At 31.9% G+C, this 17,289-nt stretch overlaps 1 protein-coding gene across 3 annotated transcripts in view; it reads left to right on the top strand.

The window, feature by feature from the left end:
- The window catches only part of ACVR1C (activin A receptor type 1C), a 116,594-nt gene that overhangs the window by 82,008 nt on the left and 17,297 nt on the right, over window positions 1–17,289 (top strand). For 2 of the 3 annotated variants that reach the window (XM_074303406.1, XM_074303408.1), the window contains one exon: window positions 13,985–14,230. In XM_074303406.1, the coding sequence (XP_074159507.1) occupies window positions 13,985–14,230 (246 nt within the window). The remainder of the gene's footprint in view (window positions 1–13,984; window positions 14,231–17,289) is intronic. The other variant, XM_074303407.1, reaches the window with a different exon arrangement.

Below are 17,289 nucleotides of genomic sequence, written 5' to 3' on the forward strand. Positions count from 1 at the left end.
TATTTCTTTTTCTAAAATGGGACTATTTAGACTATTTACTTCTTCCTCTGTTAATCTGGGCAAGCTATATTTTTGAAGGTATTCTTCCATTTCATTTAAGTTATCGAATTTATTGGCATAAATTTGGGCAAAGTAACTCCTAATTATTGCTCTAGTTTCCTCTTCATTAGTGGAGAGTTCTCCCTTTTCATTTTTAAGACTAACAATTTGATTTTCCTCTTTCCTTTTTAAAATTAGATTTACTAAGGGTTTGTCTATTTTGTTGGTTTTTTCATAGAACCAACTTTTAGTTTTATTAATTAATTCAATTTTTTTTACTTTCAATTTTATTAATCTCTCCTTTTATTTTTAGAATTTCAAGTTGAATTTATATTCAAGGAATACTTCATATATGAACCTTTTTAAAATTTCTCCTAACTAGTACTACTCTTTTACTGTAACTGCCTAGTATTAAATTATTTTTTTAAATTTATTCCACATATTCTCATGTATTCATATGTTTATTTTCCCCAATTAGATTATAAGATCTTTACAAATTCAGTATTGAAAATGCTTATTAATTAATTGATTTGGTATCACTTAACTTTTCTGAGCTTGTTTCATATCTGTAAAATTAGTAGTAATAATTCCATGTAGTTTTTTTAAAGTTAATTATGCTTTATTAGTCTAAAAATAATGTCGGTCCTTCCAAGAAGATCATATTGTATAGAAAATTCTCATAATTTAAGGTTAAAAATTATTACAAAATGAAAAAAGTAATAAAAAAATAAAAATATTATAACTGACATCCGGGTCAGGCTACTATTATAAAAAATGGAGAACTAGATATGTTATCCATTAACTTTCTTTTTTTTATTATTGCTTTTTATTGACAGAACATATGCATGGGTAATTTTTTTCTTTTTTTTATTATTGCTTTTTATTTACAAGATATATGCATGGGTAATTTTTCAGCATTGGCAATTGCAAAACCTTTTGTTCCAACTTTTCCCCTCCTCCCCCTGCCTTTTCCCCCAGATGGCAGGTTGATCAATGCATGTTAAATATGTTAAAGTACAAGTTAAATACAATATATGTATACATGTCCAAACAGTTATTTTTGCTGTACAAAAAGAATCGGATTTTGAAATAGTATACAATTAGACTGTGAAGGAAATAAAAAATGCAGGTGGACAAAAATAGAGGGATTGGGAATTGTATGTAATGACTCATCGTCATCTCCCAGGATTCTTTTGCTGGGTGTAGCTGGTTCAGTTCATTACTGCTCTATTGGAACTGATTTGGTTCATTTTATTGTTGAAGAAGGTCACGTCCATTAGAATAGATCACCATATAGTATTGTTGTCAAAGTATATAATGATGTCTTGGTCCTGCTCATTTCAGTGAGCATCAGTTCATGTAAGTCTCTCCACGCCTTTCTGAAATCATCCTACTGGTCATTTCTTATAGAACAATAATATTCCATAATATTCATATAGGTGTGTAATTTTTCAGCACTGACTCTTGCAAACACTTCTATTTCAACTTTTCCCTTCCTTCCCTCCAACCCTTCCCTCAGATGGCAGGCAGTCTCATACATGTTAAACATATTAAAGTATATCTTAAATATAATATATGTGTACATATTTATACAGTTCTCTTGTTGCACAAGAAAAATAAGATTTAGAAAGGTAAAAATAACCTGGGAAGAAAAACAAAAATGCAAAGAGTCCACATTCATTTCCCAGTGTTCTTTCGCTGGGTATAGCTGATTCTGTTCATCATTGATCAATTGGAATTCCATATAGTTTTTATGGTGATTGTATTTATGTTGACTTTTTCTATTGATATGTATTGTATTAGAAATTTACATGTCATCATGATTATATAATTAATTTCAACCTCACAGACCTATTGAAATGATCTTGGAGACACCCAGGAGTCTTTGGATCACATTTTGAGAACTGTTGCTCTAAGAAGTGTTTAGTTTTTAGACAATTTACACATTTTAATTTAAATGTTCTCAATCTTATTATACAATATATATCCTGCAACTGAGTTGATACAGTGTTTGTGGACCTAAATCACTGTTATACTGATAATGTCACTACAAATGAAATCAGAAGGCAAAGAAGTTACATTTAAATGGTATTTCCTGTTTTACCATCTTTATGGCTCACAAGCCAGATTGGATTTAAAACTTGGGTCTTCTAGATACTTCCTTTGTAACCTTGAGCAATTGCTTTATCTTGAAGTGTTTACTAAACCATTACTACCTGCCTAATGCCATGCTAGGCACTGAGAATACAAAGAGTAAAAATAGTTCTTGTCTTCATGGAGTTTATGTTGAAGAGGAGAATTCAATACCTACATACATAAAGAAATGTAGATTATAATACAGTCTGTGATTGGGAGTCCATACTGGATTCGGGGCAATTTATATTGAAGCTACTGAGCTTTGAAGGTAGCTTATGGTTCTGAGAAGCATAGATAATTTTTTCTGATTAAAATAATTCAGCACAAAGAGAATGGAATTGGACTCTGTTGAATACATTCATACATTAAACAGGCATGAGAGATCTCTTGTGCAAAGGCACATATAAGAATGGAATGCCATTTATGGAGAATATCAAGTGGGCCTGGTTTGGCTGCACCTTTGAGTATATTAGATAGGAATTAATATTGAATCAGTCTCAAAAGATTAATTATAGCTAGATTGTGTAGGATTTTAAATACCAAAGTTAAGGCAATGGGAAACCATTGAGGCTTGAACAGAGTAGGAATGTTTGTCAGACATGTTTTAGGAATATCAGCTTGGCAACTGTGTGGAAGATGGATTGGAAAAGAAAAAGATCAGATACAAGGCTACCAGTGAGATGTGATAAAAAGTTATGCTGAAGGTGCTTGTGGTAAGAGTAAAGAGGAGACAGATTAGAAAGGACCTCCCTGACCCTCAGTTTCCTCATCTGCTAAATGAACGATGGGAAGAAGTTGAACTAGATGACAAAAGGAACTTTATTTTATTACACACCAGAAACATTTAGATTGTGGATTATAAAACTGTGAGATGCAATCCCCCCCCTTTTTTTTTTTTGCATGCTTATGATTGTTATTTTTTAGTCATGTCGGATACTTCATGACTTCATTTGGGATTTTCTTGGCAAAGATACTGGCATGGTTTGCTTTTTTCTTCTGCATCTTTACAGATGAGAAAACTGAGGCAAACAAAATGATGGGTCTTGCCCAGAGTCACCCAGCTATTAATTTCCTGAGGCTGGATTTGAACTTGGATCTTCTTGAGGCCAAGTCCAGCACTTTGTCTACTGTGCCATCCAGTTGCCCAGAGTTCAGGATGAATATTTGCCAAAAGACCATCATAAAGATAACACTCCTTATTTATTGGGATGGATGAATAGGATTTGTTAAGGTATTTATTTTTATGAGAAGCTATCTAAGAGTAATAAAGATTGTAAATTATGAGTATGAAAATTGAATACATGTATTGTACCTTTATTCTTTTGGTTACTTTCATTTAATATAGCCATTTCTCAATTATCACTCACTACATGATTTATGTGAAGTAAATTATTAACCCAAAGTGACTTCCCTTCAATACCCAGCATGTTCTGGGCCTTTTTCTCTTACCAGCAATCAGTTAAGGAATCCAAACTAATTTTATTACTTACCTTAGATTCATTTTATGGACTCTCAGTATTCATAGCAGGGTAGAAATCTCAAAAATATTGTATGAAATAGTGTTGATAAGAGATGACAAAGGATAATGAGGAGAAATTAGGTATATTAATTTCTTTTTCTCCTCTTCCTCCCTCTTTTTTTTTCTTTCTCTTCATCTTTGAAAGGGTGGGATGGGAGTATAAATTCTTACTAGGATGGCTATGTGAGTGGAGGCATCCAGTTTCAAATTTTCAAACTAGTTTTTCACTTTAATTGAGGCTTTGACAACTTATACCAGCCATTGTAAATAATACTAGAGCTAGAGCACCCTGCCTCATCTTAAATCTCTAGCTCCTATTTCCAGAATCTATGGTCCCATGATGCCACGTTTGTCCAGAGTTTTCAGTCTTACCATTGACTTCTTGATCTAAAATTTCTCCCCACTCTTTCCTTTCTCAGTCCAACTGTGTTTCTCCCTCCCCCCATTTCTGAATATTCTCAGCTAGGTTTGATTATCTGATTGAAATAATTCACAGTACAGTGAAAATAGAGTTTAATTCTGACTATATGTATTTTGATAAAAGAGAATTTTTTTCCTTTAAATATTATTTCCCATTATTCTGCACAAGAAAAAATCAAATCAAAAGTTAAAAAAAATGAGAAAGGAAAAAAACAAGCAAGCAAATAGCCACAAAAGGTAAAAATACTGTGGTGGTCCATATTCAGTCCCCATATTCCTCTCTCTATATGCAGATGGCTCTCTCCATCACAAGTCTATTGGAATTGTCCTGAATCACCTTGTTGAAAAGAGTCAAGCCCATTACAGTTGCTCCACACATAATCTTATTGTTGATGTGTACTATGTTCTCTTGGTTCTACTCACTTTACTTACTTAGCATCAGTTCATGTGAGTTTCTCTAAGCCTTTCTGAAATCATCCTGTTGATTATTTTTTTAAAACAATAATATCCATATATTCATAAACCATATGGCTGAATAAGTATTCAGCCATTTCCCAAATGATGGGCATCCTTTCAGTTTCTAGCTCCTTGACACTACAAAAAGGGTTGCTACAAAATTTTTACACATGTGGGTCCTTTTCCTTTTTTAATGATCTCTTTGGGAGACAGACCTAGCAGAGGTACTGCTGGATCAAAGAGTATGTACAGTTTGATAGCCCTTTAGGGATAGTTCCAAATTGTTCTCCAGAATATTTGGATCAGTTCACAACTCCACCAACAATGTATTAGTATCCCAGTTTTTCCATATCCCTTCCAAATTTTATCATTATCTTTTCCAATCTGAGAAGTCTGAAATGATATCTCAGAATCTGATAGAGAAACATTTTAACACAAAGAAATGTTTGGGGAAACATGGTAGGAAAATGTCTTCTTATCATCCTAGACCTTTTCTGAACTGCCTCTACTTTCTTCTAAAGTCATTTTCACACACATACTTCCTTTTGACTACCAATGAATGAAACAGATGGACTAAGTTGTTGTAGGCATCCATCATTTACCTTACCTTTGGGAAACAGCTGTGTAATCTTATGAAATTCATTAAAAAACAAAGTATCAGGGTGAGAGCCCAACCAATGATCATCATGAATTTTAATACTGTTAATATTAGATTATTTGAAACCCTAAATGGTAAGTTTGGGAGAGAAGAGATCTTTCTTGGAATTTGGAAAGGGATGAAAATAGATGTTTCTGTGATTTCATTAGTACTGTGAATTCCCAGATAAGGAGACTCCCTCTCCCAAAGCAGATCAACTAGATCACCTTCTTTTAGAGTTGCCTAGAGCAATGAGAGATTAAATGACTTATCAAGAGTCACACAGCCAAGAGTTTCAGTAAATGATATGCATATAGTGTATATTCGAAGTAAGACTTGAATCCAGGTCTTCTGACTTCCAGGTAGATTCTTTGTCACTTTGTTATACTGCCTGTAGTAGGAAGGTGAAACTATTTTAACATATACACATAAAAACTCTTTCCAAATAGAAAAGTTAAATACCACTAATATAGAGCTCTAAAGTTTGGAAAGCACTTTAAAATATCATCCAATTTAATCCTAATACCTTTATTATTATCTTCTTACAGAAGAGGAAACTGAGGCAAAGACTGTGACTTATTTAGCTACTAAGTATCTAAGGCTAGATTTAAATCCAGATCTTGCTGACTTCATGTCTAGCATTTTTCCCATTGTCCCTAGCATAAATGTCGATGATCTGTTCTGTGCTATTTTCCATAAGCACAAATCATTTGGAATTGACTGGATGGTTGAATTCACCTGTGTAAATCTAAATCATCATTTGGATTTTAAAAAGTAATAAATTTTACTTCTTTTCAAAATAATGTTTAAGAGGAAGTGTGACCTTGGAGTTAGAATGGTTTAGTGATCCTTATTCTGCCACATTAGTGGGGAAAGTTATGACTATCTAGCCTTATTGACCTCATCTGTAAATTGAAGGTGTTAAGGACTTCTGAAGTTCCTTCTGAATCTAATATTCTCTAATACTGATCTCTTGGTTGTAACCAACCTGATTACTAAGTATCCTTTTTCTTACTAATTGTTTTGTAGGTTTGCTTACAAAGTATAAATTTTGCCAGCATTTTTTATGGTATCTTATTTAGATCAGTAGATGTGATTGGAGTTAACTTTCTTTGTCTTGAAGTTGACCAAAATACTTATTATTTTTGATAATTTTAAAATCCTGGGAAAGTATATGTTAAAAGAAAATAAAACACACATAGCTATATTATACAATGAAACACTGGAATTTTTTAATAGACCCATGTTAGTTCTTTCTCTTCAAGTAACTCTTTATCAAAGAAGTAGAAATGGATTTATGTGAGATGGGAGATTATATTACTGGAAACTTTCAAAAGCAAGTTGAAAAGACTGTTGTGAAATGGATAATAAAACACTATTATAGCTTACCTCTCTCAGAAGTACAAAAGGCTAGGGTTAATGATTTCTAGAGCAGGGTAAGATTAGGGAGCTCTTGACACTTCTTAGGGAACATTAAAACTTAGAATCAACCCCATTCCTATTCATCTGAAAGAAATCCTTAAATACTCAGAGGCAACAGTTGGTCCTATGCCAATAATTGGCAGAAATAGAAAAGCAAAAGTTTGAGGTTGGAGTTGGAGAGAAAGGATTAAAATGTATTTTTCAGCTTAAAATTTTTTTTCTGATTTCAAATTCTCTCCATCTCTCTCTCCTTTTCCTCCCTCCATTCATTGAGAAGGCAAAAAAGATAATACATATAGCTATTTTATGGGGGGGGGAATGAAATAAATGTGCTTTGATCTGCAGAGTTCATCAATTCTTTCTAGAGATAGATATCAATTTTCACCATGAGTTTTTTTGGAATTTTTAGAGATCATTGTATTTCTCAAAGTCTTTCACACATTATTGCAATATTGTTGCTACTATGTACAATGTTCTAGTTCTGCTCACTTCATTTTGTATCAACTCACATAGGTTTTCTTAGTTTTTTTCTAAAACCATCTCTTTCATCATTTTGTGGCTTTTGATAATGAGATAATTATATAATTATATAATAATTATATTATTCCTATAATTTATGAATTTCTTGGAAATAGATGCTTCTTTTCAGACATTAGAATTATATATATATATATATGTGTGTGTGTGTGTATATATATATATATATATATATATATATATATATATATATATATATATAATATAGTTAACAGATTGTGTATTTTATAATTATGTTTTAAGGAACAGATAAAATTCATTATAATGAACTCTAGGGAATTGCCAAATTGTTTTAATATAGTAGAATTCTATTATGATAATAAAGTGTAACTTAATACTATTCAAAGCATTTTCATACCCATTTTTTTCATTGAATCTTAAAGTGATTAGAATTGAGGTCTTTTGATTCTAATTATATGTTCATTACAATATGCTATAATTAAGGTTACAATAAATGACATTTTCAGATGGAAGATAACATGAAATTGATCCAAAACCTTTTTTGTAGTCCTTTAATAATTAAAAAGTAATTCTTTGATCTTAGGGAAAGGTGTCAAATGAATACCATCAATACAGCCTTTCCCACCTTTCTATTCTTCCTTTGTAGAGTTATTTTGATGATTAGGTATTCTGGGAGTTGGAGGGATGGATTTGACTAGTTTGTTATTAGAAAAAAGTAGAGACCTAATTGGTACTTAATAGCAAGACAAAGCAATTATAAAGAACATAGTTATAACTCAGCACAGTTGTACTCTTCCTATCTCCACCCCTCTTCCCCCCATCCTATAATAAATGAAGCAGGCAATCAGATATAGTCCATGGGGGTCAGAAAAATAATTTCTTGTTCCAGACTAAATGGTTTGGAGAATTTGTAATAATCAGATAAACTAAATACTCTTACCTTGTCTCAGACATAGCTTTAATAAAAATGTAGAAATAGTGCTAGTTGTTACAGGAGAGTTTACCTCTAATTTTCATTCTAAATTTGATTATATTAAGCATTAAAAAGAAGATTTATTAAATGTAAATTGGCATCAGTTGAGTTAAAATATACCTTAAAATGGATATTTTCCTGAATCAGAACAGCCAAGTTGACTAAATTCATTAGATATTTGGCTGTATCTTCAATCTTATTAGTGTGACTATTCCTTTAGCTAGATAAATCCCACCCTTCCAACACCTTTTTAATCCTGTGTGATTCTTACCCATATTCTCAAATACTCAAATAGTTGTTAATCTTATTAAAAGAAGTCTCTACTCTAAAGATAGAAACTAAAACTCCCATGATGCCTGACTTTCCTGTACAACTCTTATCCCTGTTCTCCAAGAAGGGAACATTTCAGCATACTGGAAGCTTCCTTATGGCCTCTTGATACAAAGAGTATACTAATGGAGCCTGGGAACTGTTCACAGGTTATCTCTTGTTCACTGACCAACCCATCTCCTTTTTCTCTCAGATGTTTCTTTGATGACATTCTTAATATCATAATATTGGCATCACACATATGTAGATATAGACATAGCTATAGATATAGATGGATAGATGGAAGGATGGATAGATATAGTCTAGAAAAAAGTCATTTTGCATTCACTTGTGTTTTCTTAGGTGGGGAGTTAGACTGAATTCTATCAGGCAGTTTTGGATTTCATCCATGAAGCCCAGAAAAATTGATAAAGTTAGCTTAGTGAAATCCATCAATAGGAATATTTGAAACAATTTACTGTCTATAGCAAGAGTTATTAAGTTAACATTCATGGATCCCTAAGAATAGAGGGTACAGAGTCTCTTAACTTAGGTGGCAAAATATATGGCTTTATTTTCATTGTCTGTTATTTTATATTTAGTACTTCTTTTGATTATGAATGTAGGGAACAAAACACTCAAAAAATAGTTCCATAGGCTTTATCAGACTACCCCGATGAATCTCTCTCTCTCTCTCTCTCTCTCTCTCTCTCTCTCTCTCTCTCTCTCTCTCTCTCTCTCTCTCTCTCACACACACACACACACACACACACACACACACACACACACACACACATCCCTCCCTTTTATCTTAGCTCAGATTCCACTTCCTGGTCCCCTCAGATTTTAGTGCTTTTGAGATTACCTCCTATGTATTCTCTGTATATATTGTATAACTTAGCTATTTACATTTTTCTCCTCTAAAAATTATGAGCTCATCAGAGGCAGGGTTGTTTTTTTTTTTTAACTTCCTTTTCTCAGAAATTAGCCTAGTATACAGTCAGCATTAATTAATGCCTGCTGATTGATTGATTATGTTGTATCTTCCCCGTAATATTATTTAACATCTTTTAATATATATCTAATTTGTGTTTGATCCAATATTAATGATAAGCAAGTTGTTAAATGAGGTTTTTTTCTATTGTGTATTTCAAGACATATCTAATCTAACATATAAGTGGCAGACTTTTGTTGGCAGAGAACTTTTAAGGTGGCATTTTGCTCAGATGAATGAAAAACGTTTATAGTCAACAAACATAAGCACAATAAACTAGCACAGTGGAATCTTATATCTTGTTGACTGTGTGATGGTGAAAATGTGGTTTACAGTGGAATGGCATGTGATAAGTCTATCATTGCCCACCTAATTTTCTCAAACAGGATTTCTTCAATATGTTTATAGATTATTTTTATATTGTGTTTATAGATAGATAAACATACTTAGTAATTAATAATGTTTTATAAGTCATCTTTTTGAAGTAGTAATATGCTTTGATATATTTCCCTATTTTGCTATCCTTTGCATATCTGTCCTTTGTTGTCTTCACAATGGTATGGTTTTAAGCAGAAACCTCCTCTGGGAGCATTTGGTCTAGTAGAGCTGCTTAACCATTTTTGCTCTCTTCTGTTCAATTTCTCCTTCCTCCACAAGCACATCAGTATTCATGTTGCCAGAGTTCAGAGGTGGTGTTTTCACTCTGTAAGATGAAAAGAATTTGTTATAAAAATCTTTGTAGATTTAATTTTTTTTTTCATACAGTTGTTGTTCTTCTAACTTAATCTTTTGGTACCTTTGGGATGAATTTTTTTTTAATAGATCCTTTTCTAAGTTTTCTTTAAGCTGATTCTTTTTTATGAGACAATATTGCTCATGGTCTTTTTCCATATGTGAGTGTGTGTGTGTGTGATTATGTTTATGTGTATGTATACTTATCCATGCCATTGTCAATAGATGTACCTTACCCAATGCACTATTTTCCTATGAATCTTTTATTATTTTAATATCAATGTAGCACTCAAGCTATTCTATTTCCTATTATTTTTGCTACATGATCAACTTACCTCTTTTTTTAGTCATACATATTCTTGGTAGCCCTTCATGACTTTTTGCATATAATTTGTCATTAATGATTTTTTGTACTTTAGCTATATCTAATATCTTTCCATTGGGAGGGCATTAGAAATTTAAATTCTTCTGAGATCATGCTGTGCTATGATTTCCAATCATGAAGAATCATTGGAGAACATTTGTTTTTGTTAGATTTTTATGACAATAAACTTCTTAGTAGTATTGAAAACAATGAATTATTTACTAAATATGATCCATTCTTAAATCTTTTTTAAATCTGATCTCTCCTCATTGTAATTTTATACTATTTCTATTCTCTTCCATTCTCTTGTTTCTTTCTCTTCCTTTCTTTTACCCATTTCCTTTTTCCTTCCCCTTTTCCTTTCTTCTCTTTCTGTATTAATCTGTTTATCTACCTAGTCTTGTATTAATTCAGTTGGCTTTACTCATCTAATTGCTTGTTATAATTTGAGCAAGGTGCATTTTATGTCCACTTTATTTTTACAGTGGTCATGGTCAAGTTACTTTTTTAGAAATGATGATTTTCACTGAAAAACGTTTGGAAAACTTTGTAATTGACTTATAGGGCTAAACCTTGTTTTGTTTGGACCTTGCTTAAAATGTCCTTCATAACACCAGTAGACACCTTAGTTGAGTTAGTCTTCCTTTCAAAAATTTTTAGTTATTGTCACTATTCAGGTTTTTGAACAAAGTCATCTTTAGAGTTACATCTGTCACAAAATTTTTATATAATTCTAGCATAAAATCAGATAACATCAGGAGTTGAAAGTAAGCTAAATTCTTGAACCGTCATAAGGTAAAGTAAAAACTTACCTATATGACCCAAATGATCAAAGGACAGAGGCCAAAGTTTCAATGAGAGTAAGAGGAAAAGGGATGACTTCAAAGAGAGAACCAAGTATCTTCCTGTGAGAATTTCCCCTTTACCTTCTGCAATAGATGTTGGTGAATAAGCACCAATTATCTTCATATTCAATTAATATTGAAAATTTTAAATTTAAAAAAAAATCTGTTCATCAAATTTATTACTCCATTCTTAAAAGAGAATCTAGTTGGGTAATGCCTGTTTTAAAAAGCAAAATAGCTGACACTTTAATGCTTACATTTTTATATACTAAATAAGACAACATACATTCTTGGTGTTCTATTGAGATGACAAAGAGTAAGTGAAAAGCTTTTCAGAGACTAGTGATTAAATTATGATAAGCATTTTTGCCCTCTTTTTGTTATTTTGGTGATCTTTAAACAAAGCTTTCTTAACCTTTGATTAGCTATTGTGAAATAGGTGTAGTTGAAAATTGATACCTTTAATAAAATACTCTATTCCTTGCCAATTATTTGTCATTTTTTATCCTTTGCTTAGGAGTGAAATTTTAAAATTTCTAGATAAGTCTATCCGAAGTCTATAAAATGAGTATTAGTAATATTAGCTCTGAAAAAAAAAAATAGCCAAATAAATAACAGGATGAATATCAGTAGGAAAGTGTATCATTAAAATGAATTCTTTTATCTAAGACTACAGATTTAGAGCTGGAAGGAACTTTAGCAGCTACTGAGTCCAACCCCTTCCTTTTACATATGAGGAAACTGAGATCTGGAGAGTTCTCCATAGTGTGACAAATTCAGGGTGACAGTAGAGATTTGACTCCAAATGCTCTGATTTTAAATCTAATGATTTTTCTACTCTCCTTCAAGGTCTGCCAACCTTGTCATTTTTAGCTAAGCATCCCAAAATTTTTCAGAATTTATTATACTATTTCTCTTTAAAGTCACCCCAATCTTGATGCATATATCTCTAGGTTTAGAACAGCTTATATTCTTTACAACTCTATATGGATTCTGTAAACAGCTATTTTGTGATTTCAAGAAGCCAGGAAAAACATTTAAATGATATTTAAGTATTTCTTTTTCCTTATCCACTCCCCTCCCCCAGGCAAATAAAAAAACAAAACAAAACAAAACTACACAGGAATGCAAAGAAATGGATTAATGATCATGGGCTATTTTGTCTTTTGGTTGTTTCCTTAAAGAACTAAAGGAATGTTTTTTTTAGTAGATGTTTTCTGTTATGTATCCTTGTGTGTTTCCATCCATAAAATGCCTCCATAGCCCTTTTCCCCTTTCCATAGCAATGGGATTTCAAAACCCTGGAGAAATGAGGTGGGAATGTGATTTGCATATGGAAGAAATGCCTAGTTCAACCATGATGGAGTTAGGAACTGAAATTAATTTCTATGCTTTGTGAGAAGCAAAATAGAAAAGTGGGACACATGAGCTTCTGACCTAATAATTAAACAACAAAACTTTCATTGCACACTTACTAGGTACAAGGCACAAGAGTTGAAATGATAAATGGACCTGTACTATTGTTTTTAACTTGAAGAAAGTAATAATGTGCAACTACTGTATTTTGTACATGAGGAAGCTAAGATTCCATGACGTGAGATGACATTACCATGATCAAACAGGCAATCGGTTGCAGAACTTGTATTTAAATATACTAATTAAGATTAAAACCAGTTCTCTTTCCACTGTGATATAGGCAGATGGGGAGCAGCTAAGGAAGGGAAATTAATAAATAGCTACTAGAAAGGAAGAAGGTGGTATATGCAAAGGAGAAATACTGTCAAAAATATAATAATATGAAGGATGCTGGAGGAGAGAAAATATTTAGGTGGAATGCAATGTGTATGTATATTAGGTGAGCAAGAATGTCACAGAATAACTCTATATCTGAATTGGCCCTTGAAGAAAGAATGGGGATCTAAGCTACAAACCAATTGCATTTATTCCATGGACAGAATGTCATAGTTATTTATTACTTGTTGGAAGACAAAAAAATGGTGAAAGAAGGGAATTTGGCAATTTTTAATAAATAGAAAATGTCCTCTCTAATCTATAGTACCTGATGCTTTTAGGAGATTAGCAAATATTTTATTCCCTTTGCTTACCATTTCCCTTAACCTGGCATAGAAATAGAAGTATTTCTATACTTTGTTTCCCTCATCATTTATCTTTTCAATTGTTTACAAAATTATGTATTATAGAGAACCAATAACATTTGGTAAAGATAACTTTAAAGAAGCACAATTTATAGCACAAATCATTAACCTTCTTTAATATGAAGTCCTCATTTTAACTATAATAAACTATCACATGATAGTATTTGCATTATCACCATCCAATGTGGCACAAAACAAAGAATGTTGGATTTGGAGTCAATGGATATGTATTTAAATTCTATCTCTAATATTTTTATTTATGTGACCCAGGGCACATAGGTAATAAAAGACTTGAGTTCTCTGAGCTTTCATTTCCTTGACTGTAAAATGTGTGCTGGATTTCTTGTCACAACTCTGTATCCCATAGAGTTCATGAACCACAGTTTGAGGATGACTAGTTTACAAGGTGTAGACTTGAAAATATTCTTAAGTATATTTCAAGAATATTTAAAATAAATTGATTCACTATTGTTTTCTTTTTAAGCTGCAGCATCTCCAAAATTGCAAAAACTAGGACCAGTGGAGCTAACTATAATTATCACCATACCAGTGTGCCTTTTGTCTATAGCAGCAATGTTGACTATATGTACCTGTCAAGGACGTCAATGCACTTATAAAAAGAAAAAGAGGCAAAATGTGGAAGAACCACTAAATGAATGCAACTTAGTAAATTCTGGGAAAACTCTTAAAGATCTTATTTATGATATGACTACATCTGGGTCTGGATCGGGTATGTACTCTCTACTCATTTCCAAGTAAATCTCAGATGCAAAATGCTTCTCTTCAATGCTAGGAAATATTTATTTCTTTCCTTTCCCCTTCAGGATCCTTGCTATAGCATTGATGGCAGGGTTAGAAATCAAGTTTGTATCTCACCACTATTACACTGAATATTTAATCTTTTTTCCATATATCTTTCAGATATTTGAAGATAACTATTATATCTTTCCTTTCCTAGAGTTATTTACATTATTGTATAGTCTCTTGTGTTTTGATTATTTTATTATATTTCCTTAAAGACAAACTAGTAATTATATCAGAACTTTAAAGCCTTTTGGGTACAATTTCAAACAAATTTTTGTAACAATGCTAAGTATGATGGTTTAGTGGCTATGGACTTGACACAATGACTAATGGATTATTTGTGAAAGAAGGGAGGGAATATGTTAGTGTTAGTCATCCATTAAGAAAAGTCTTATACTTTAGAGAAGTAAAAGTGTACAACTTGTTCCTTGCTCCTCTTATTTGTAATTGTAGTCTTCAACTTAAGCTTGCTTCCTTATGTTATTGATAGTGAATAGATCTGGGCTTGTCCTTACCTTTTGTTCCATCTGCTATTCAGAGAGATAAGCTGTACCAACAGAAGGAAAGACAATTTGAATGCTTTTACCTCTTGTCTTGGGAATTGATTAGTCTTTCTAGAATGGGAGTTCTAATATTTTTGTGTATCACTCCTTTGGAATCCACAGACCCCACTTCAGGTTAATGAATTTAAATGCATAAAATACAAAGGATTACAAAGGAAAGATTTTATATTAAAATAGCTATTAAAATAAAAGTTCCTAATCCCCAGTTTAAAAACCCCTGCAGTTTCAATGTTTCTGAGAGACCCACAGGCAACAATTTTTAAGAATGTTCCTGCTTCTTTTCTTTAAGAGGTGGTTTGTCATTTTAAAGACTTCTAAATGACCCAGAAGTAGTAGCAAGCTCTTCCAGCTGATAGCATCAAGGTGCAGAAGTATCAGGTGTGGATAGCTTTTTATTATCAGGCAGAAATTCATTTATCTATCTATCTATCTATCTATCTATCTATCTATCTATCTAAATATATGTATAATATTCATTATATATAACCATTCATAGAATGTACCTCAGCAGTAATTTTATAGTACAAAAAGTAGAAGCAAAGTTTATTTGTTTTTAGTGACATAATTCCTAAGATTTTTATATAAAGACTATTTTTTCAGTTTATTTTTGTGGTCATTGTTTCAAAAAGAAAAAAAAAAAGCAGATGTCTTTATTAAGTATTATTATCTCTACTTAGTTGTTGAGTATACTAGGTAATATACTTTTTTTTTCTTTTCTTTTCTTTTCTTTTTTTTTTTTTCCTGAGGCATTTGGGGTTAAGTTACTTGCCCAGGATTACACAACTAGGAATTGTTAAGTGTCTGAGGTCACATTTGAACTCAAGTCCTTCTGACTTCAGGGTTGGTGCTCTCTCCACTGCATCATCTAGCAGCCCTGCACCACCTAGGAACCCCTGCACATACTTTCTTAAACTAATGAGGATATAAGAAAAAGAACAGGAAACTAGCCCTCTTAGTAAATTAAAGCATTGCACCTATGGTTTGTAATTAATTTTGAAGGTTATTTCTTATAAAATATATATCTCTTAGTAAGTCATAAAATAATATATATATATATATATATATATATATATATATATATATATATATATATATATATATATATATACATATATAAATGAAATTTTGCCTTACCTTTAAGATTTTATTTGGAGGATAAAATATGTAGAGAGATATGTATGAGATAATTAATCTGAGGTACTAACAACTAGGGACATCAGAAAAGACTTATCTCCAAGAGGTGATAGTAGGTTCAAATCCAGTCTCAGACAATAAATAAGTGTGTTACTTCTGGTAATTTATTTTATCTATCTCAGTTTCTTCATCCATTAACTGAGAGTGATAAATACATCTATCTTCTAGGACAGTTGTGAGAATAAAAGAAGATAATATTTGTAAAGTATTTTGTAAACCTTAAAGCACTATATAAGTACTGACTCTTATTCTTGTTGATAAGTTATTTGTGTATTTGGCTGGTTCTTCAAGGATGAAAATGTAAAGAAGGATTGGTAAAGAAGACTATGATGTGATTTTTAAAAATAATCTTGATTCACTACTGGAAATAATTTTTATTGATTTAGCAATTTTAAGACATTCTCTCTTCAATGAGCTATATTCATCACCTGAATTTTATAATTGCAGTAGCTGACTTAATAGACTGTGTTTACCTTAAGCAGAAACAAACACTGGGGTGAGATTCATAATATAGAGAGCAGATATAGTGGCATATTTAAGTTAGCATAGCAAGGTCAAGAGATGAGGCTATTATTGACAAGTACTCTTCCTCTCTTATCAAACTTATTATCAATTCAATATGTAAAATTTCTAAGAATAAATGTCTTCATTAAGGAAGAAATTTCCTTTGAGTTTTTCCCTGTTGCACTATACTATGTGTTTGAATTGGTAACTTGATTTCAACATTGCATTTTGCCCTTTACCTTCTAACGTTTATGATAATATTATTTTGGTTTCTACGGACTTACAATGTACTCTTTCATCCACACTTACTCTGTGATGCATATACACATGGATTTTTATCAGTCCATGTTACATAAAAATAGGTTAGAAGTATTAGTTGTATTTAATTTGGAGACAAGATGACTCAGGGGACTGTCTGTCCATAGTTGTCCTCAAATACTTTAAGGACTTCACATGAAAAGAATTGTTCTTGTTTCACTTGACACCAGAAGATGGAATTAACAACAATGTATTGATATTACAGAAGCTTGAAAATATTAAAAAGGCTTCTTCTAAAAGGTGAATGGACTCCCTTTCAAAAGTAGTGGGTTTCTTTTGGACACTTTCTATTAGAGACTTGATAAACAGGTTGGGTGTGTTAGAATAGGCATTTCTTTTTTGCATATGGATTGGATTCAAGATGATTTCTGATATTCCTTCTGACTCTAAAATTTTGTGATTAACA

The sequence above is a fragment of the Sminthopsis crassicaudata genome, chromosome 3 (assembly GCF_048593235.1).
Source record: "Sminthopsis crassicaudata isolate SCR6 chromosome 3, ASM4859323v1, whole genome shotgun sequence".
NCBI lineage: Eukaryota > Metazoa > Chordata > Mammalia > Dasyuromorphia > Dasyuridae > Sminthopsis > Sminthopsis crassicaudata.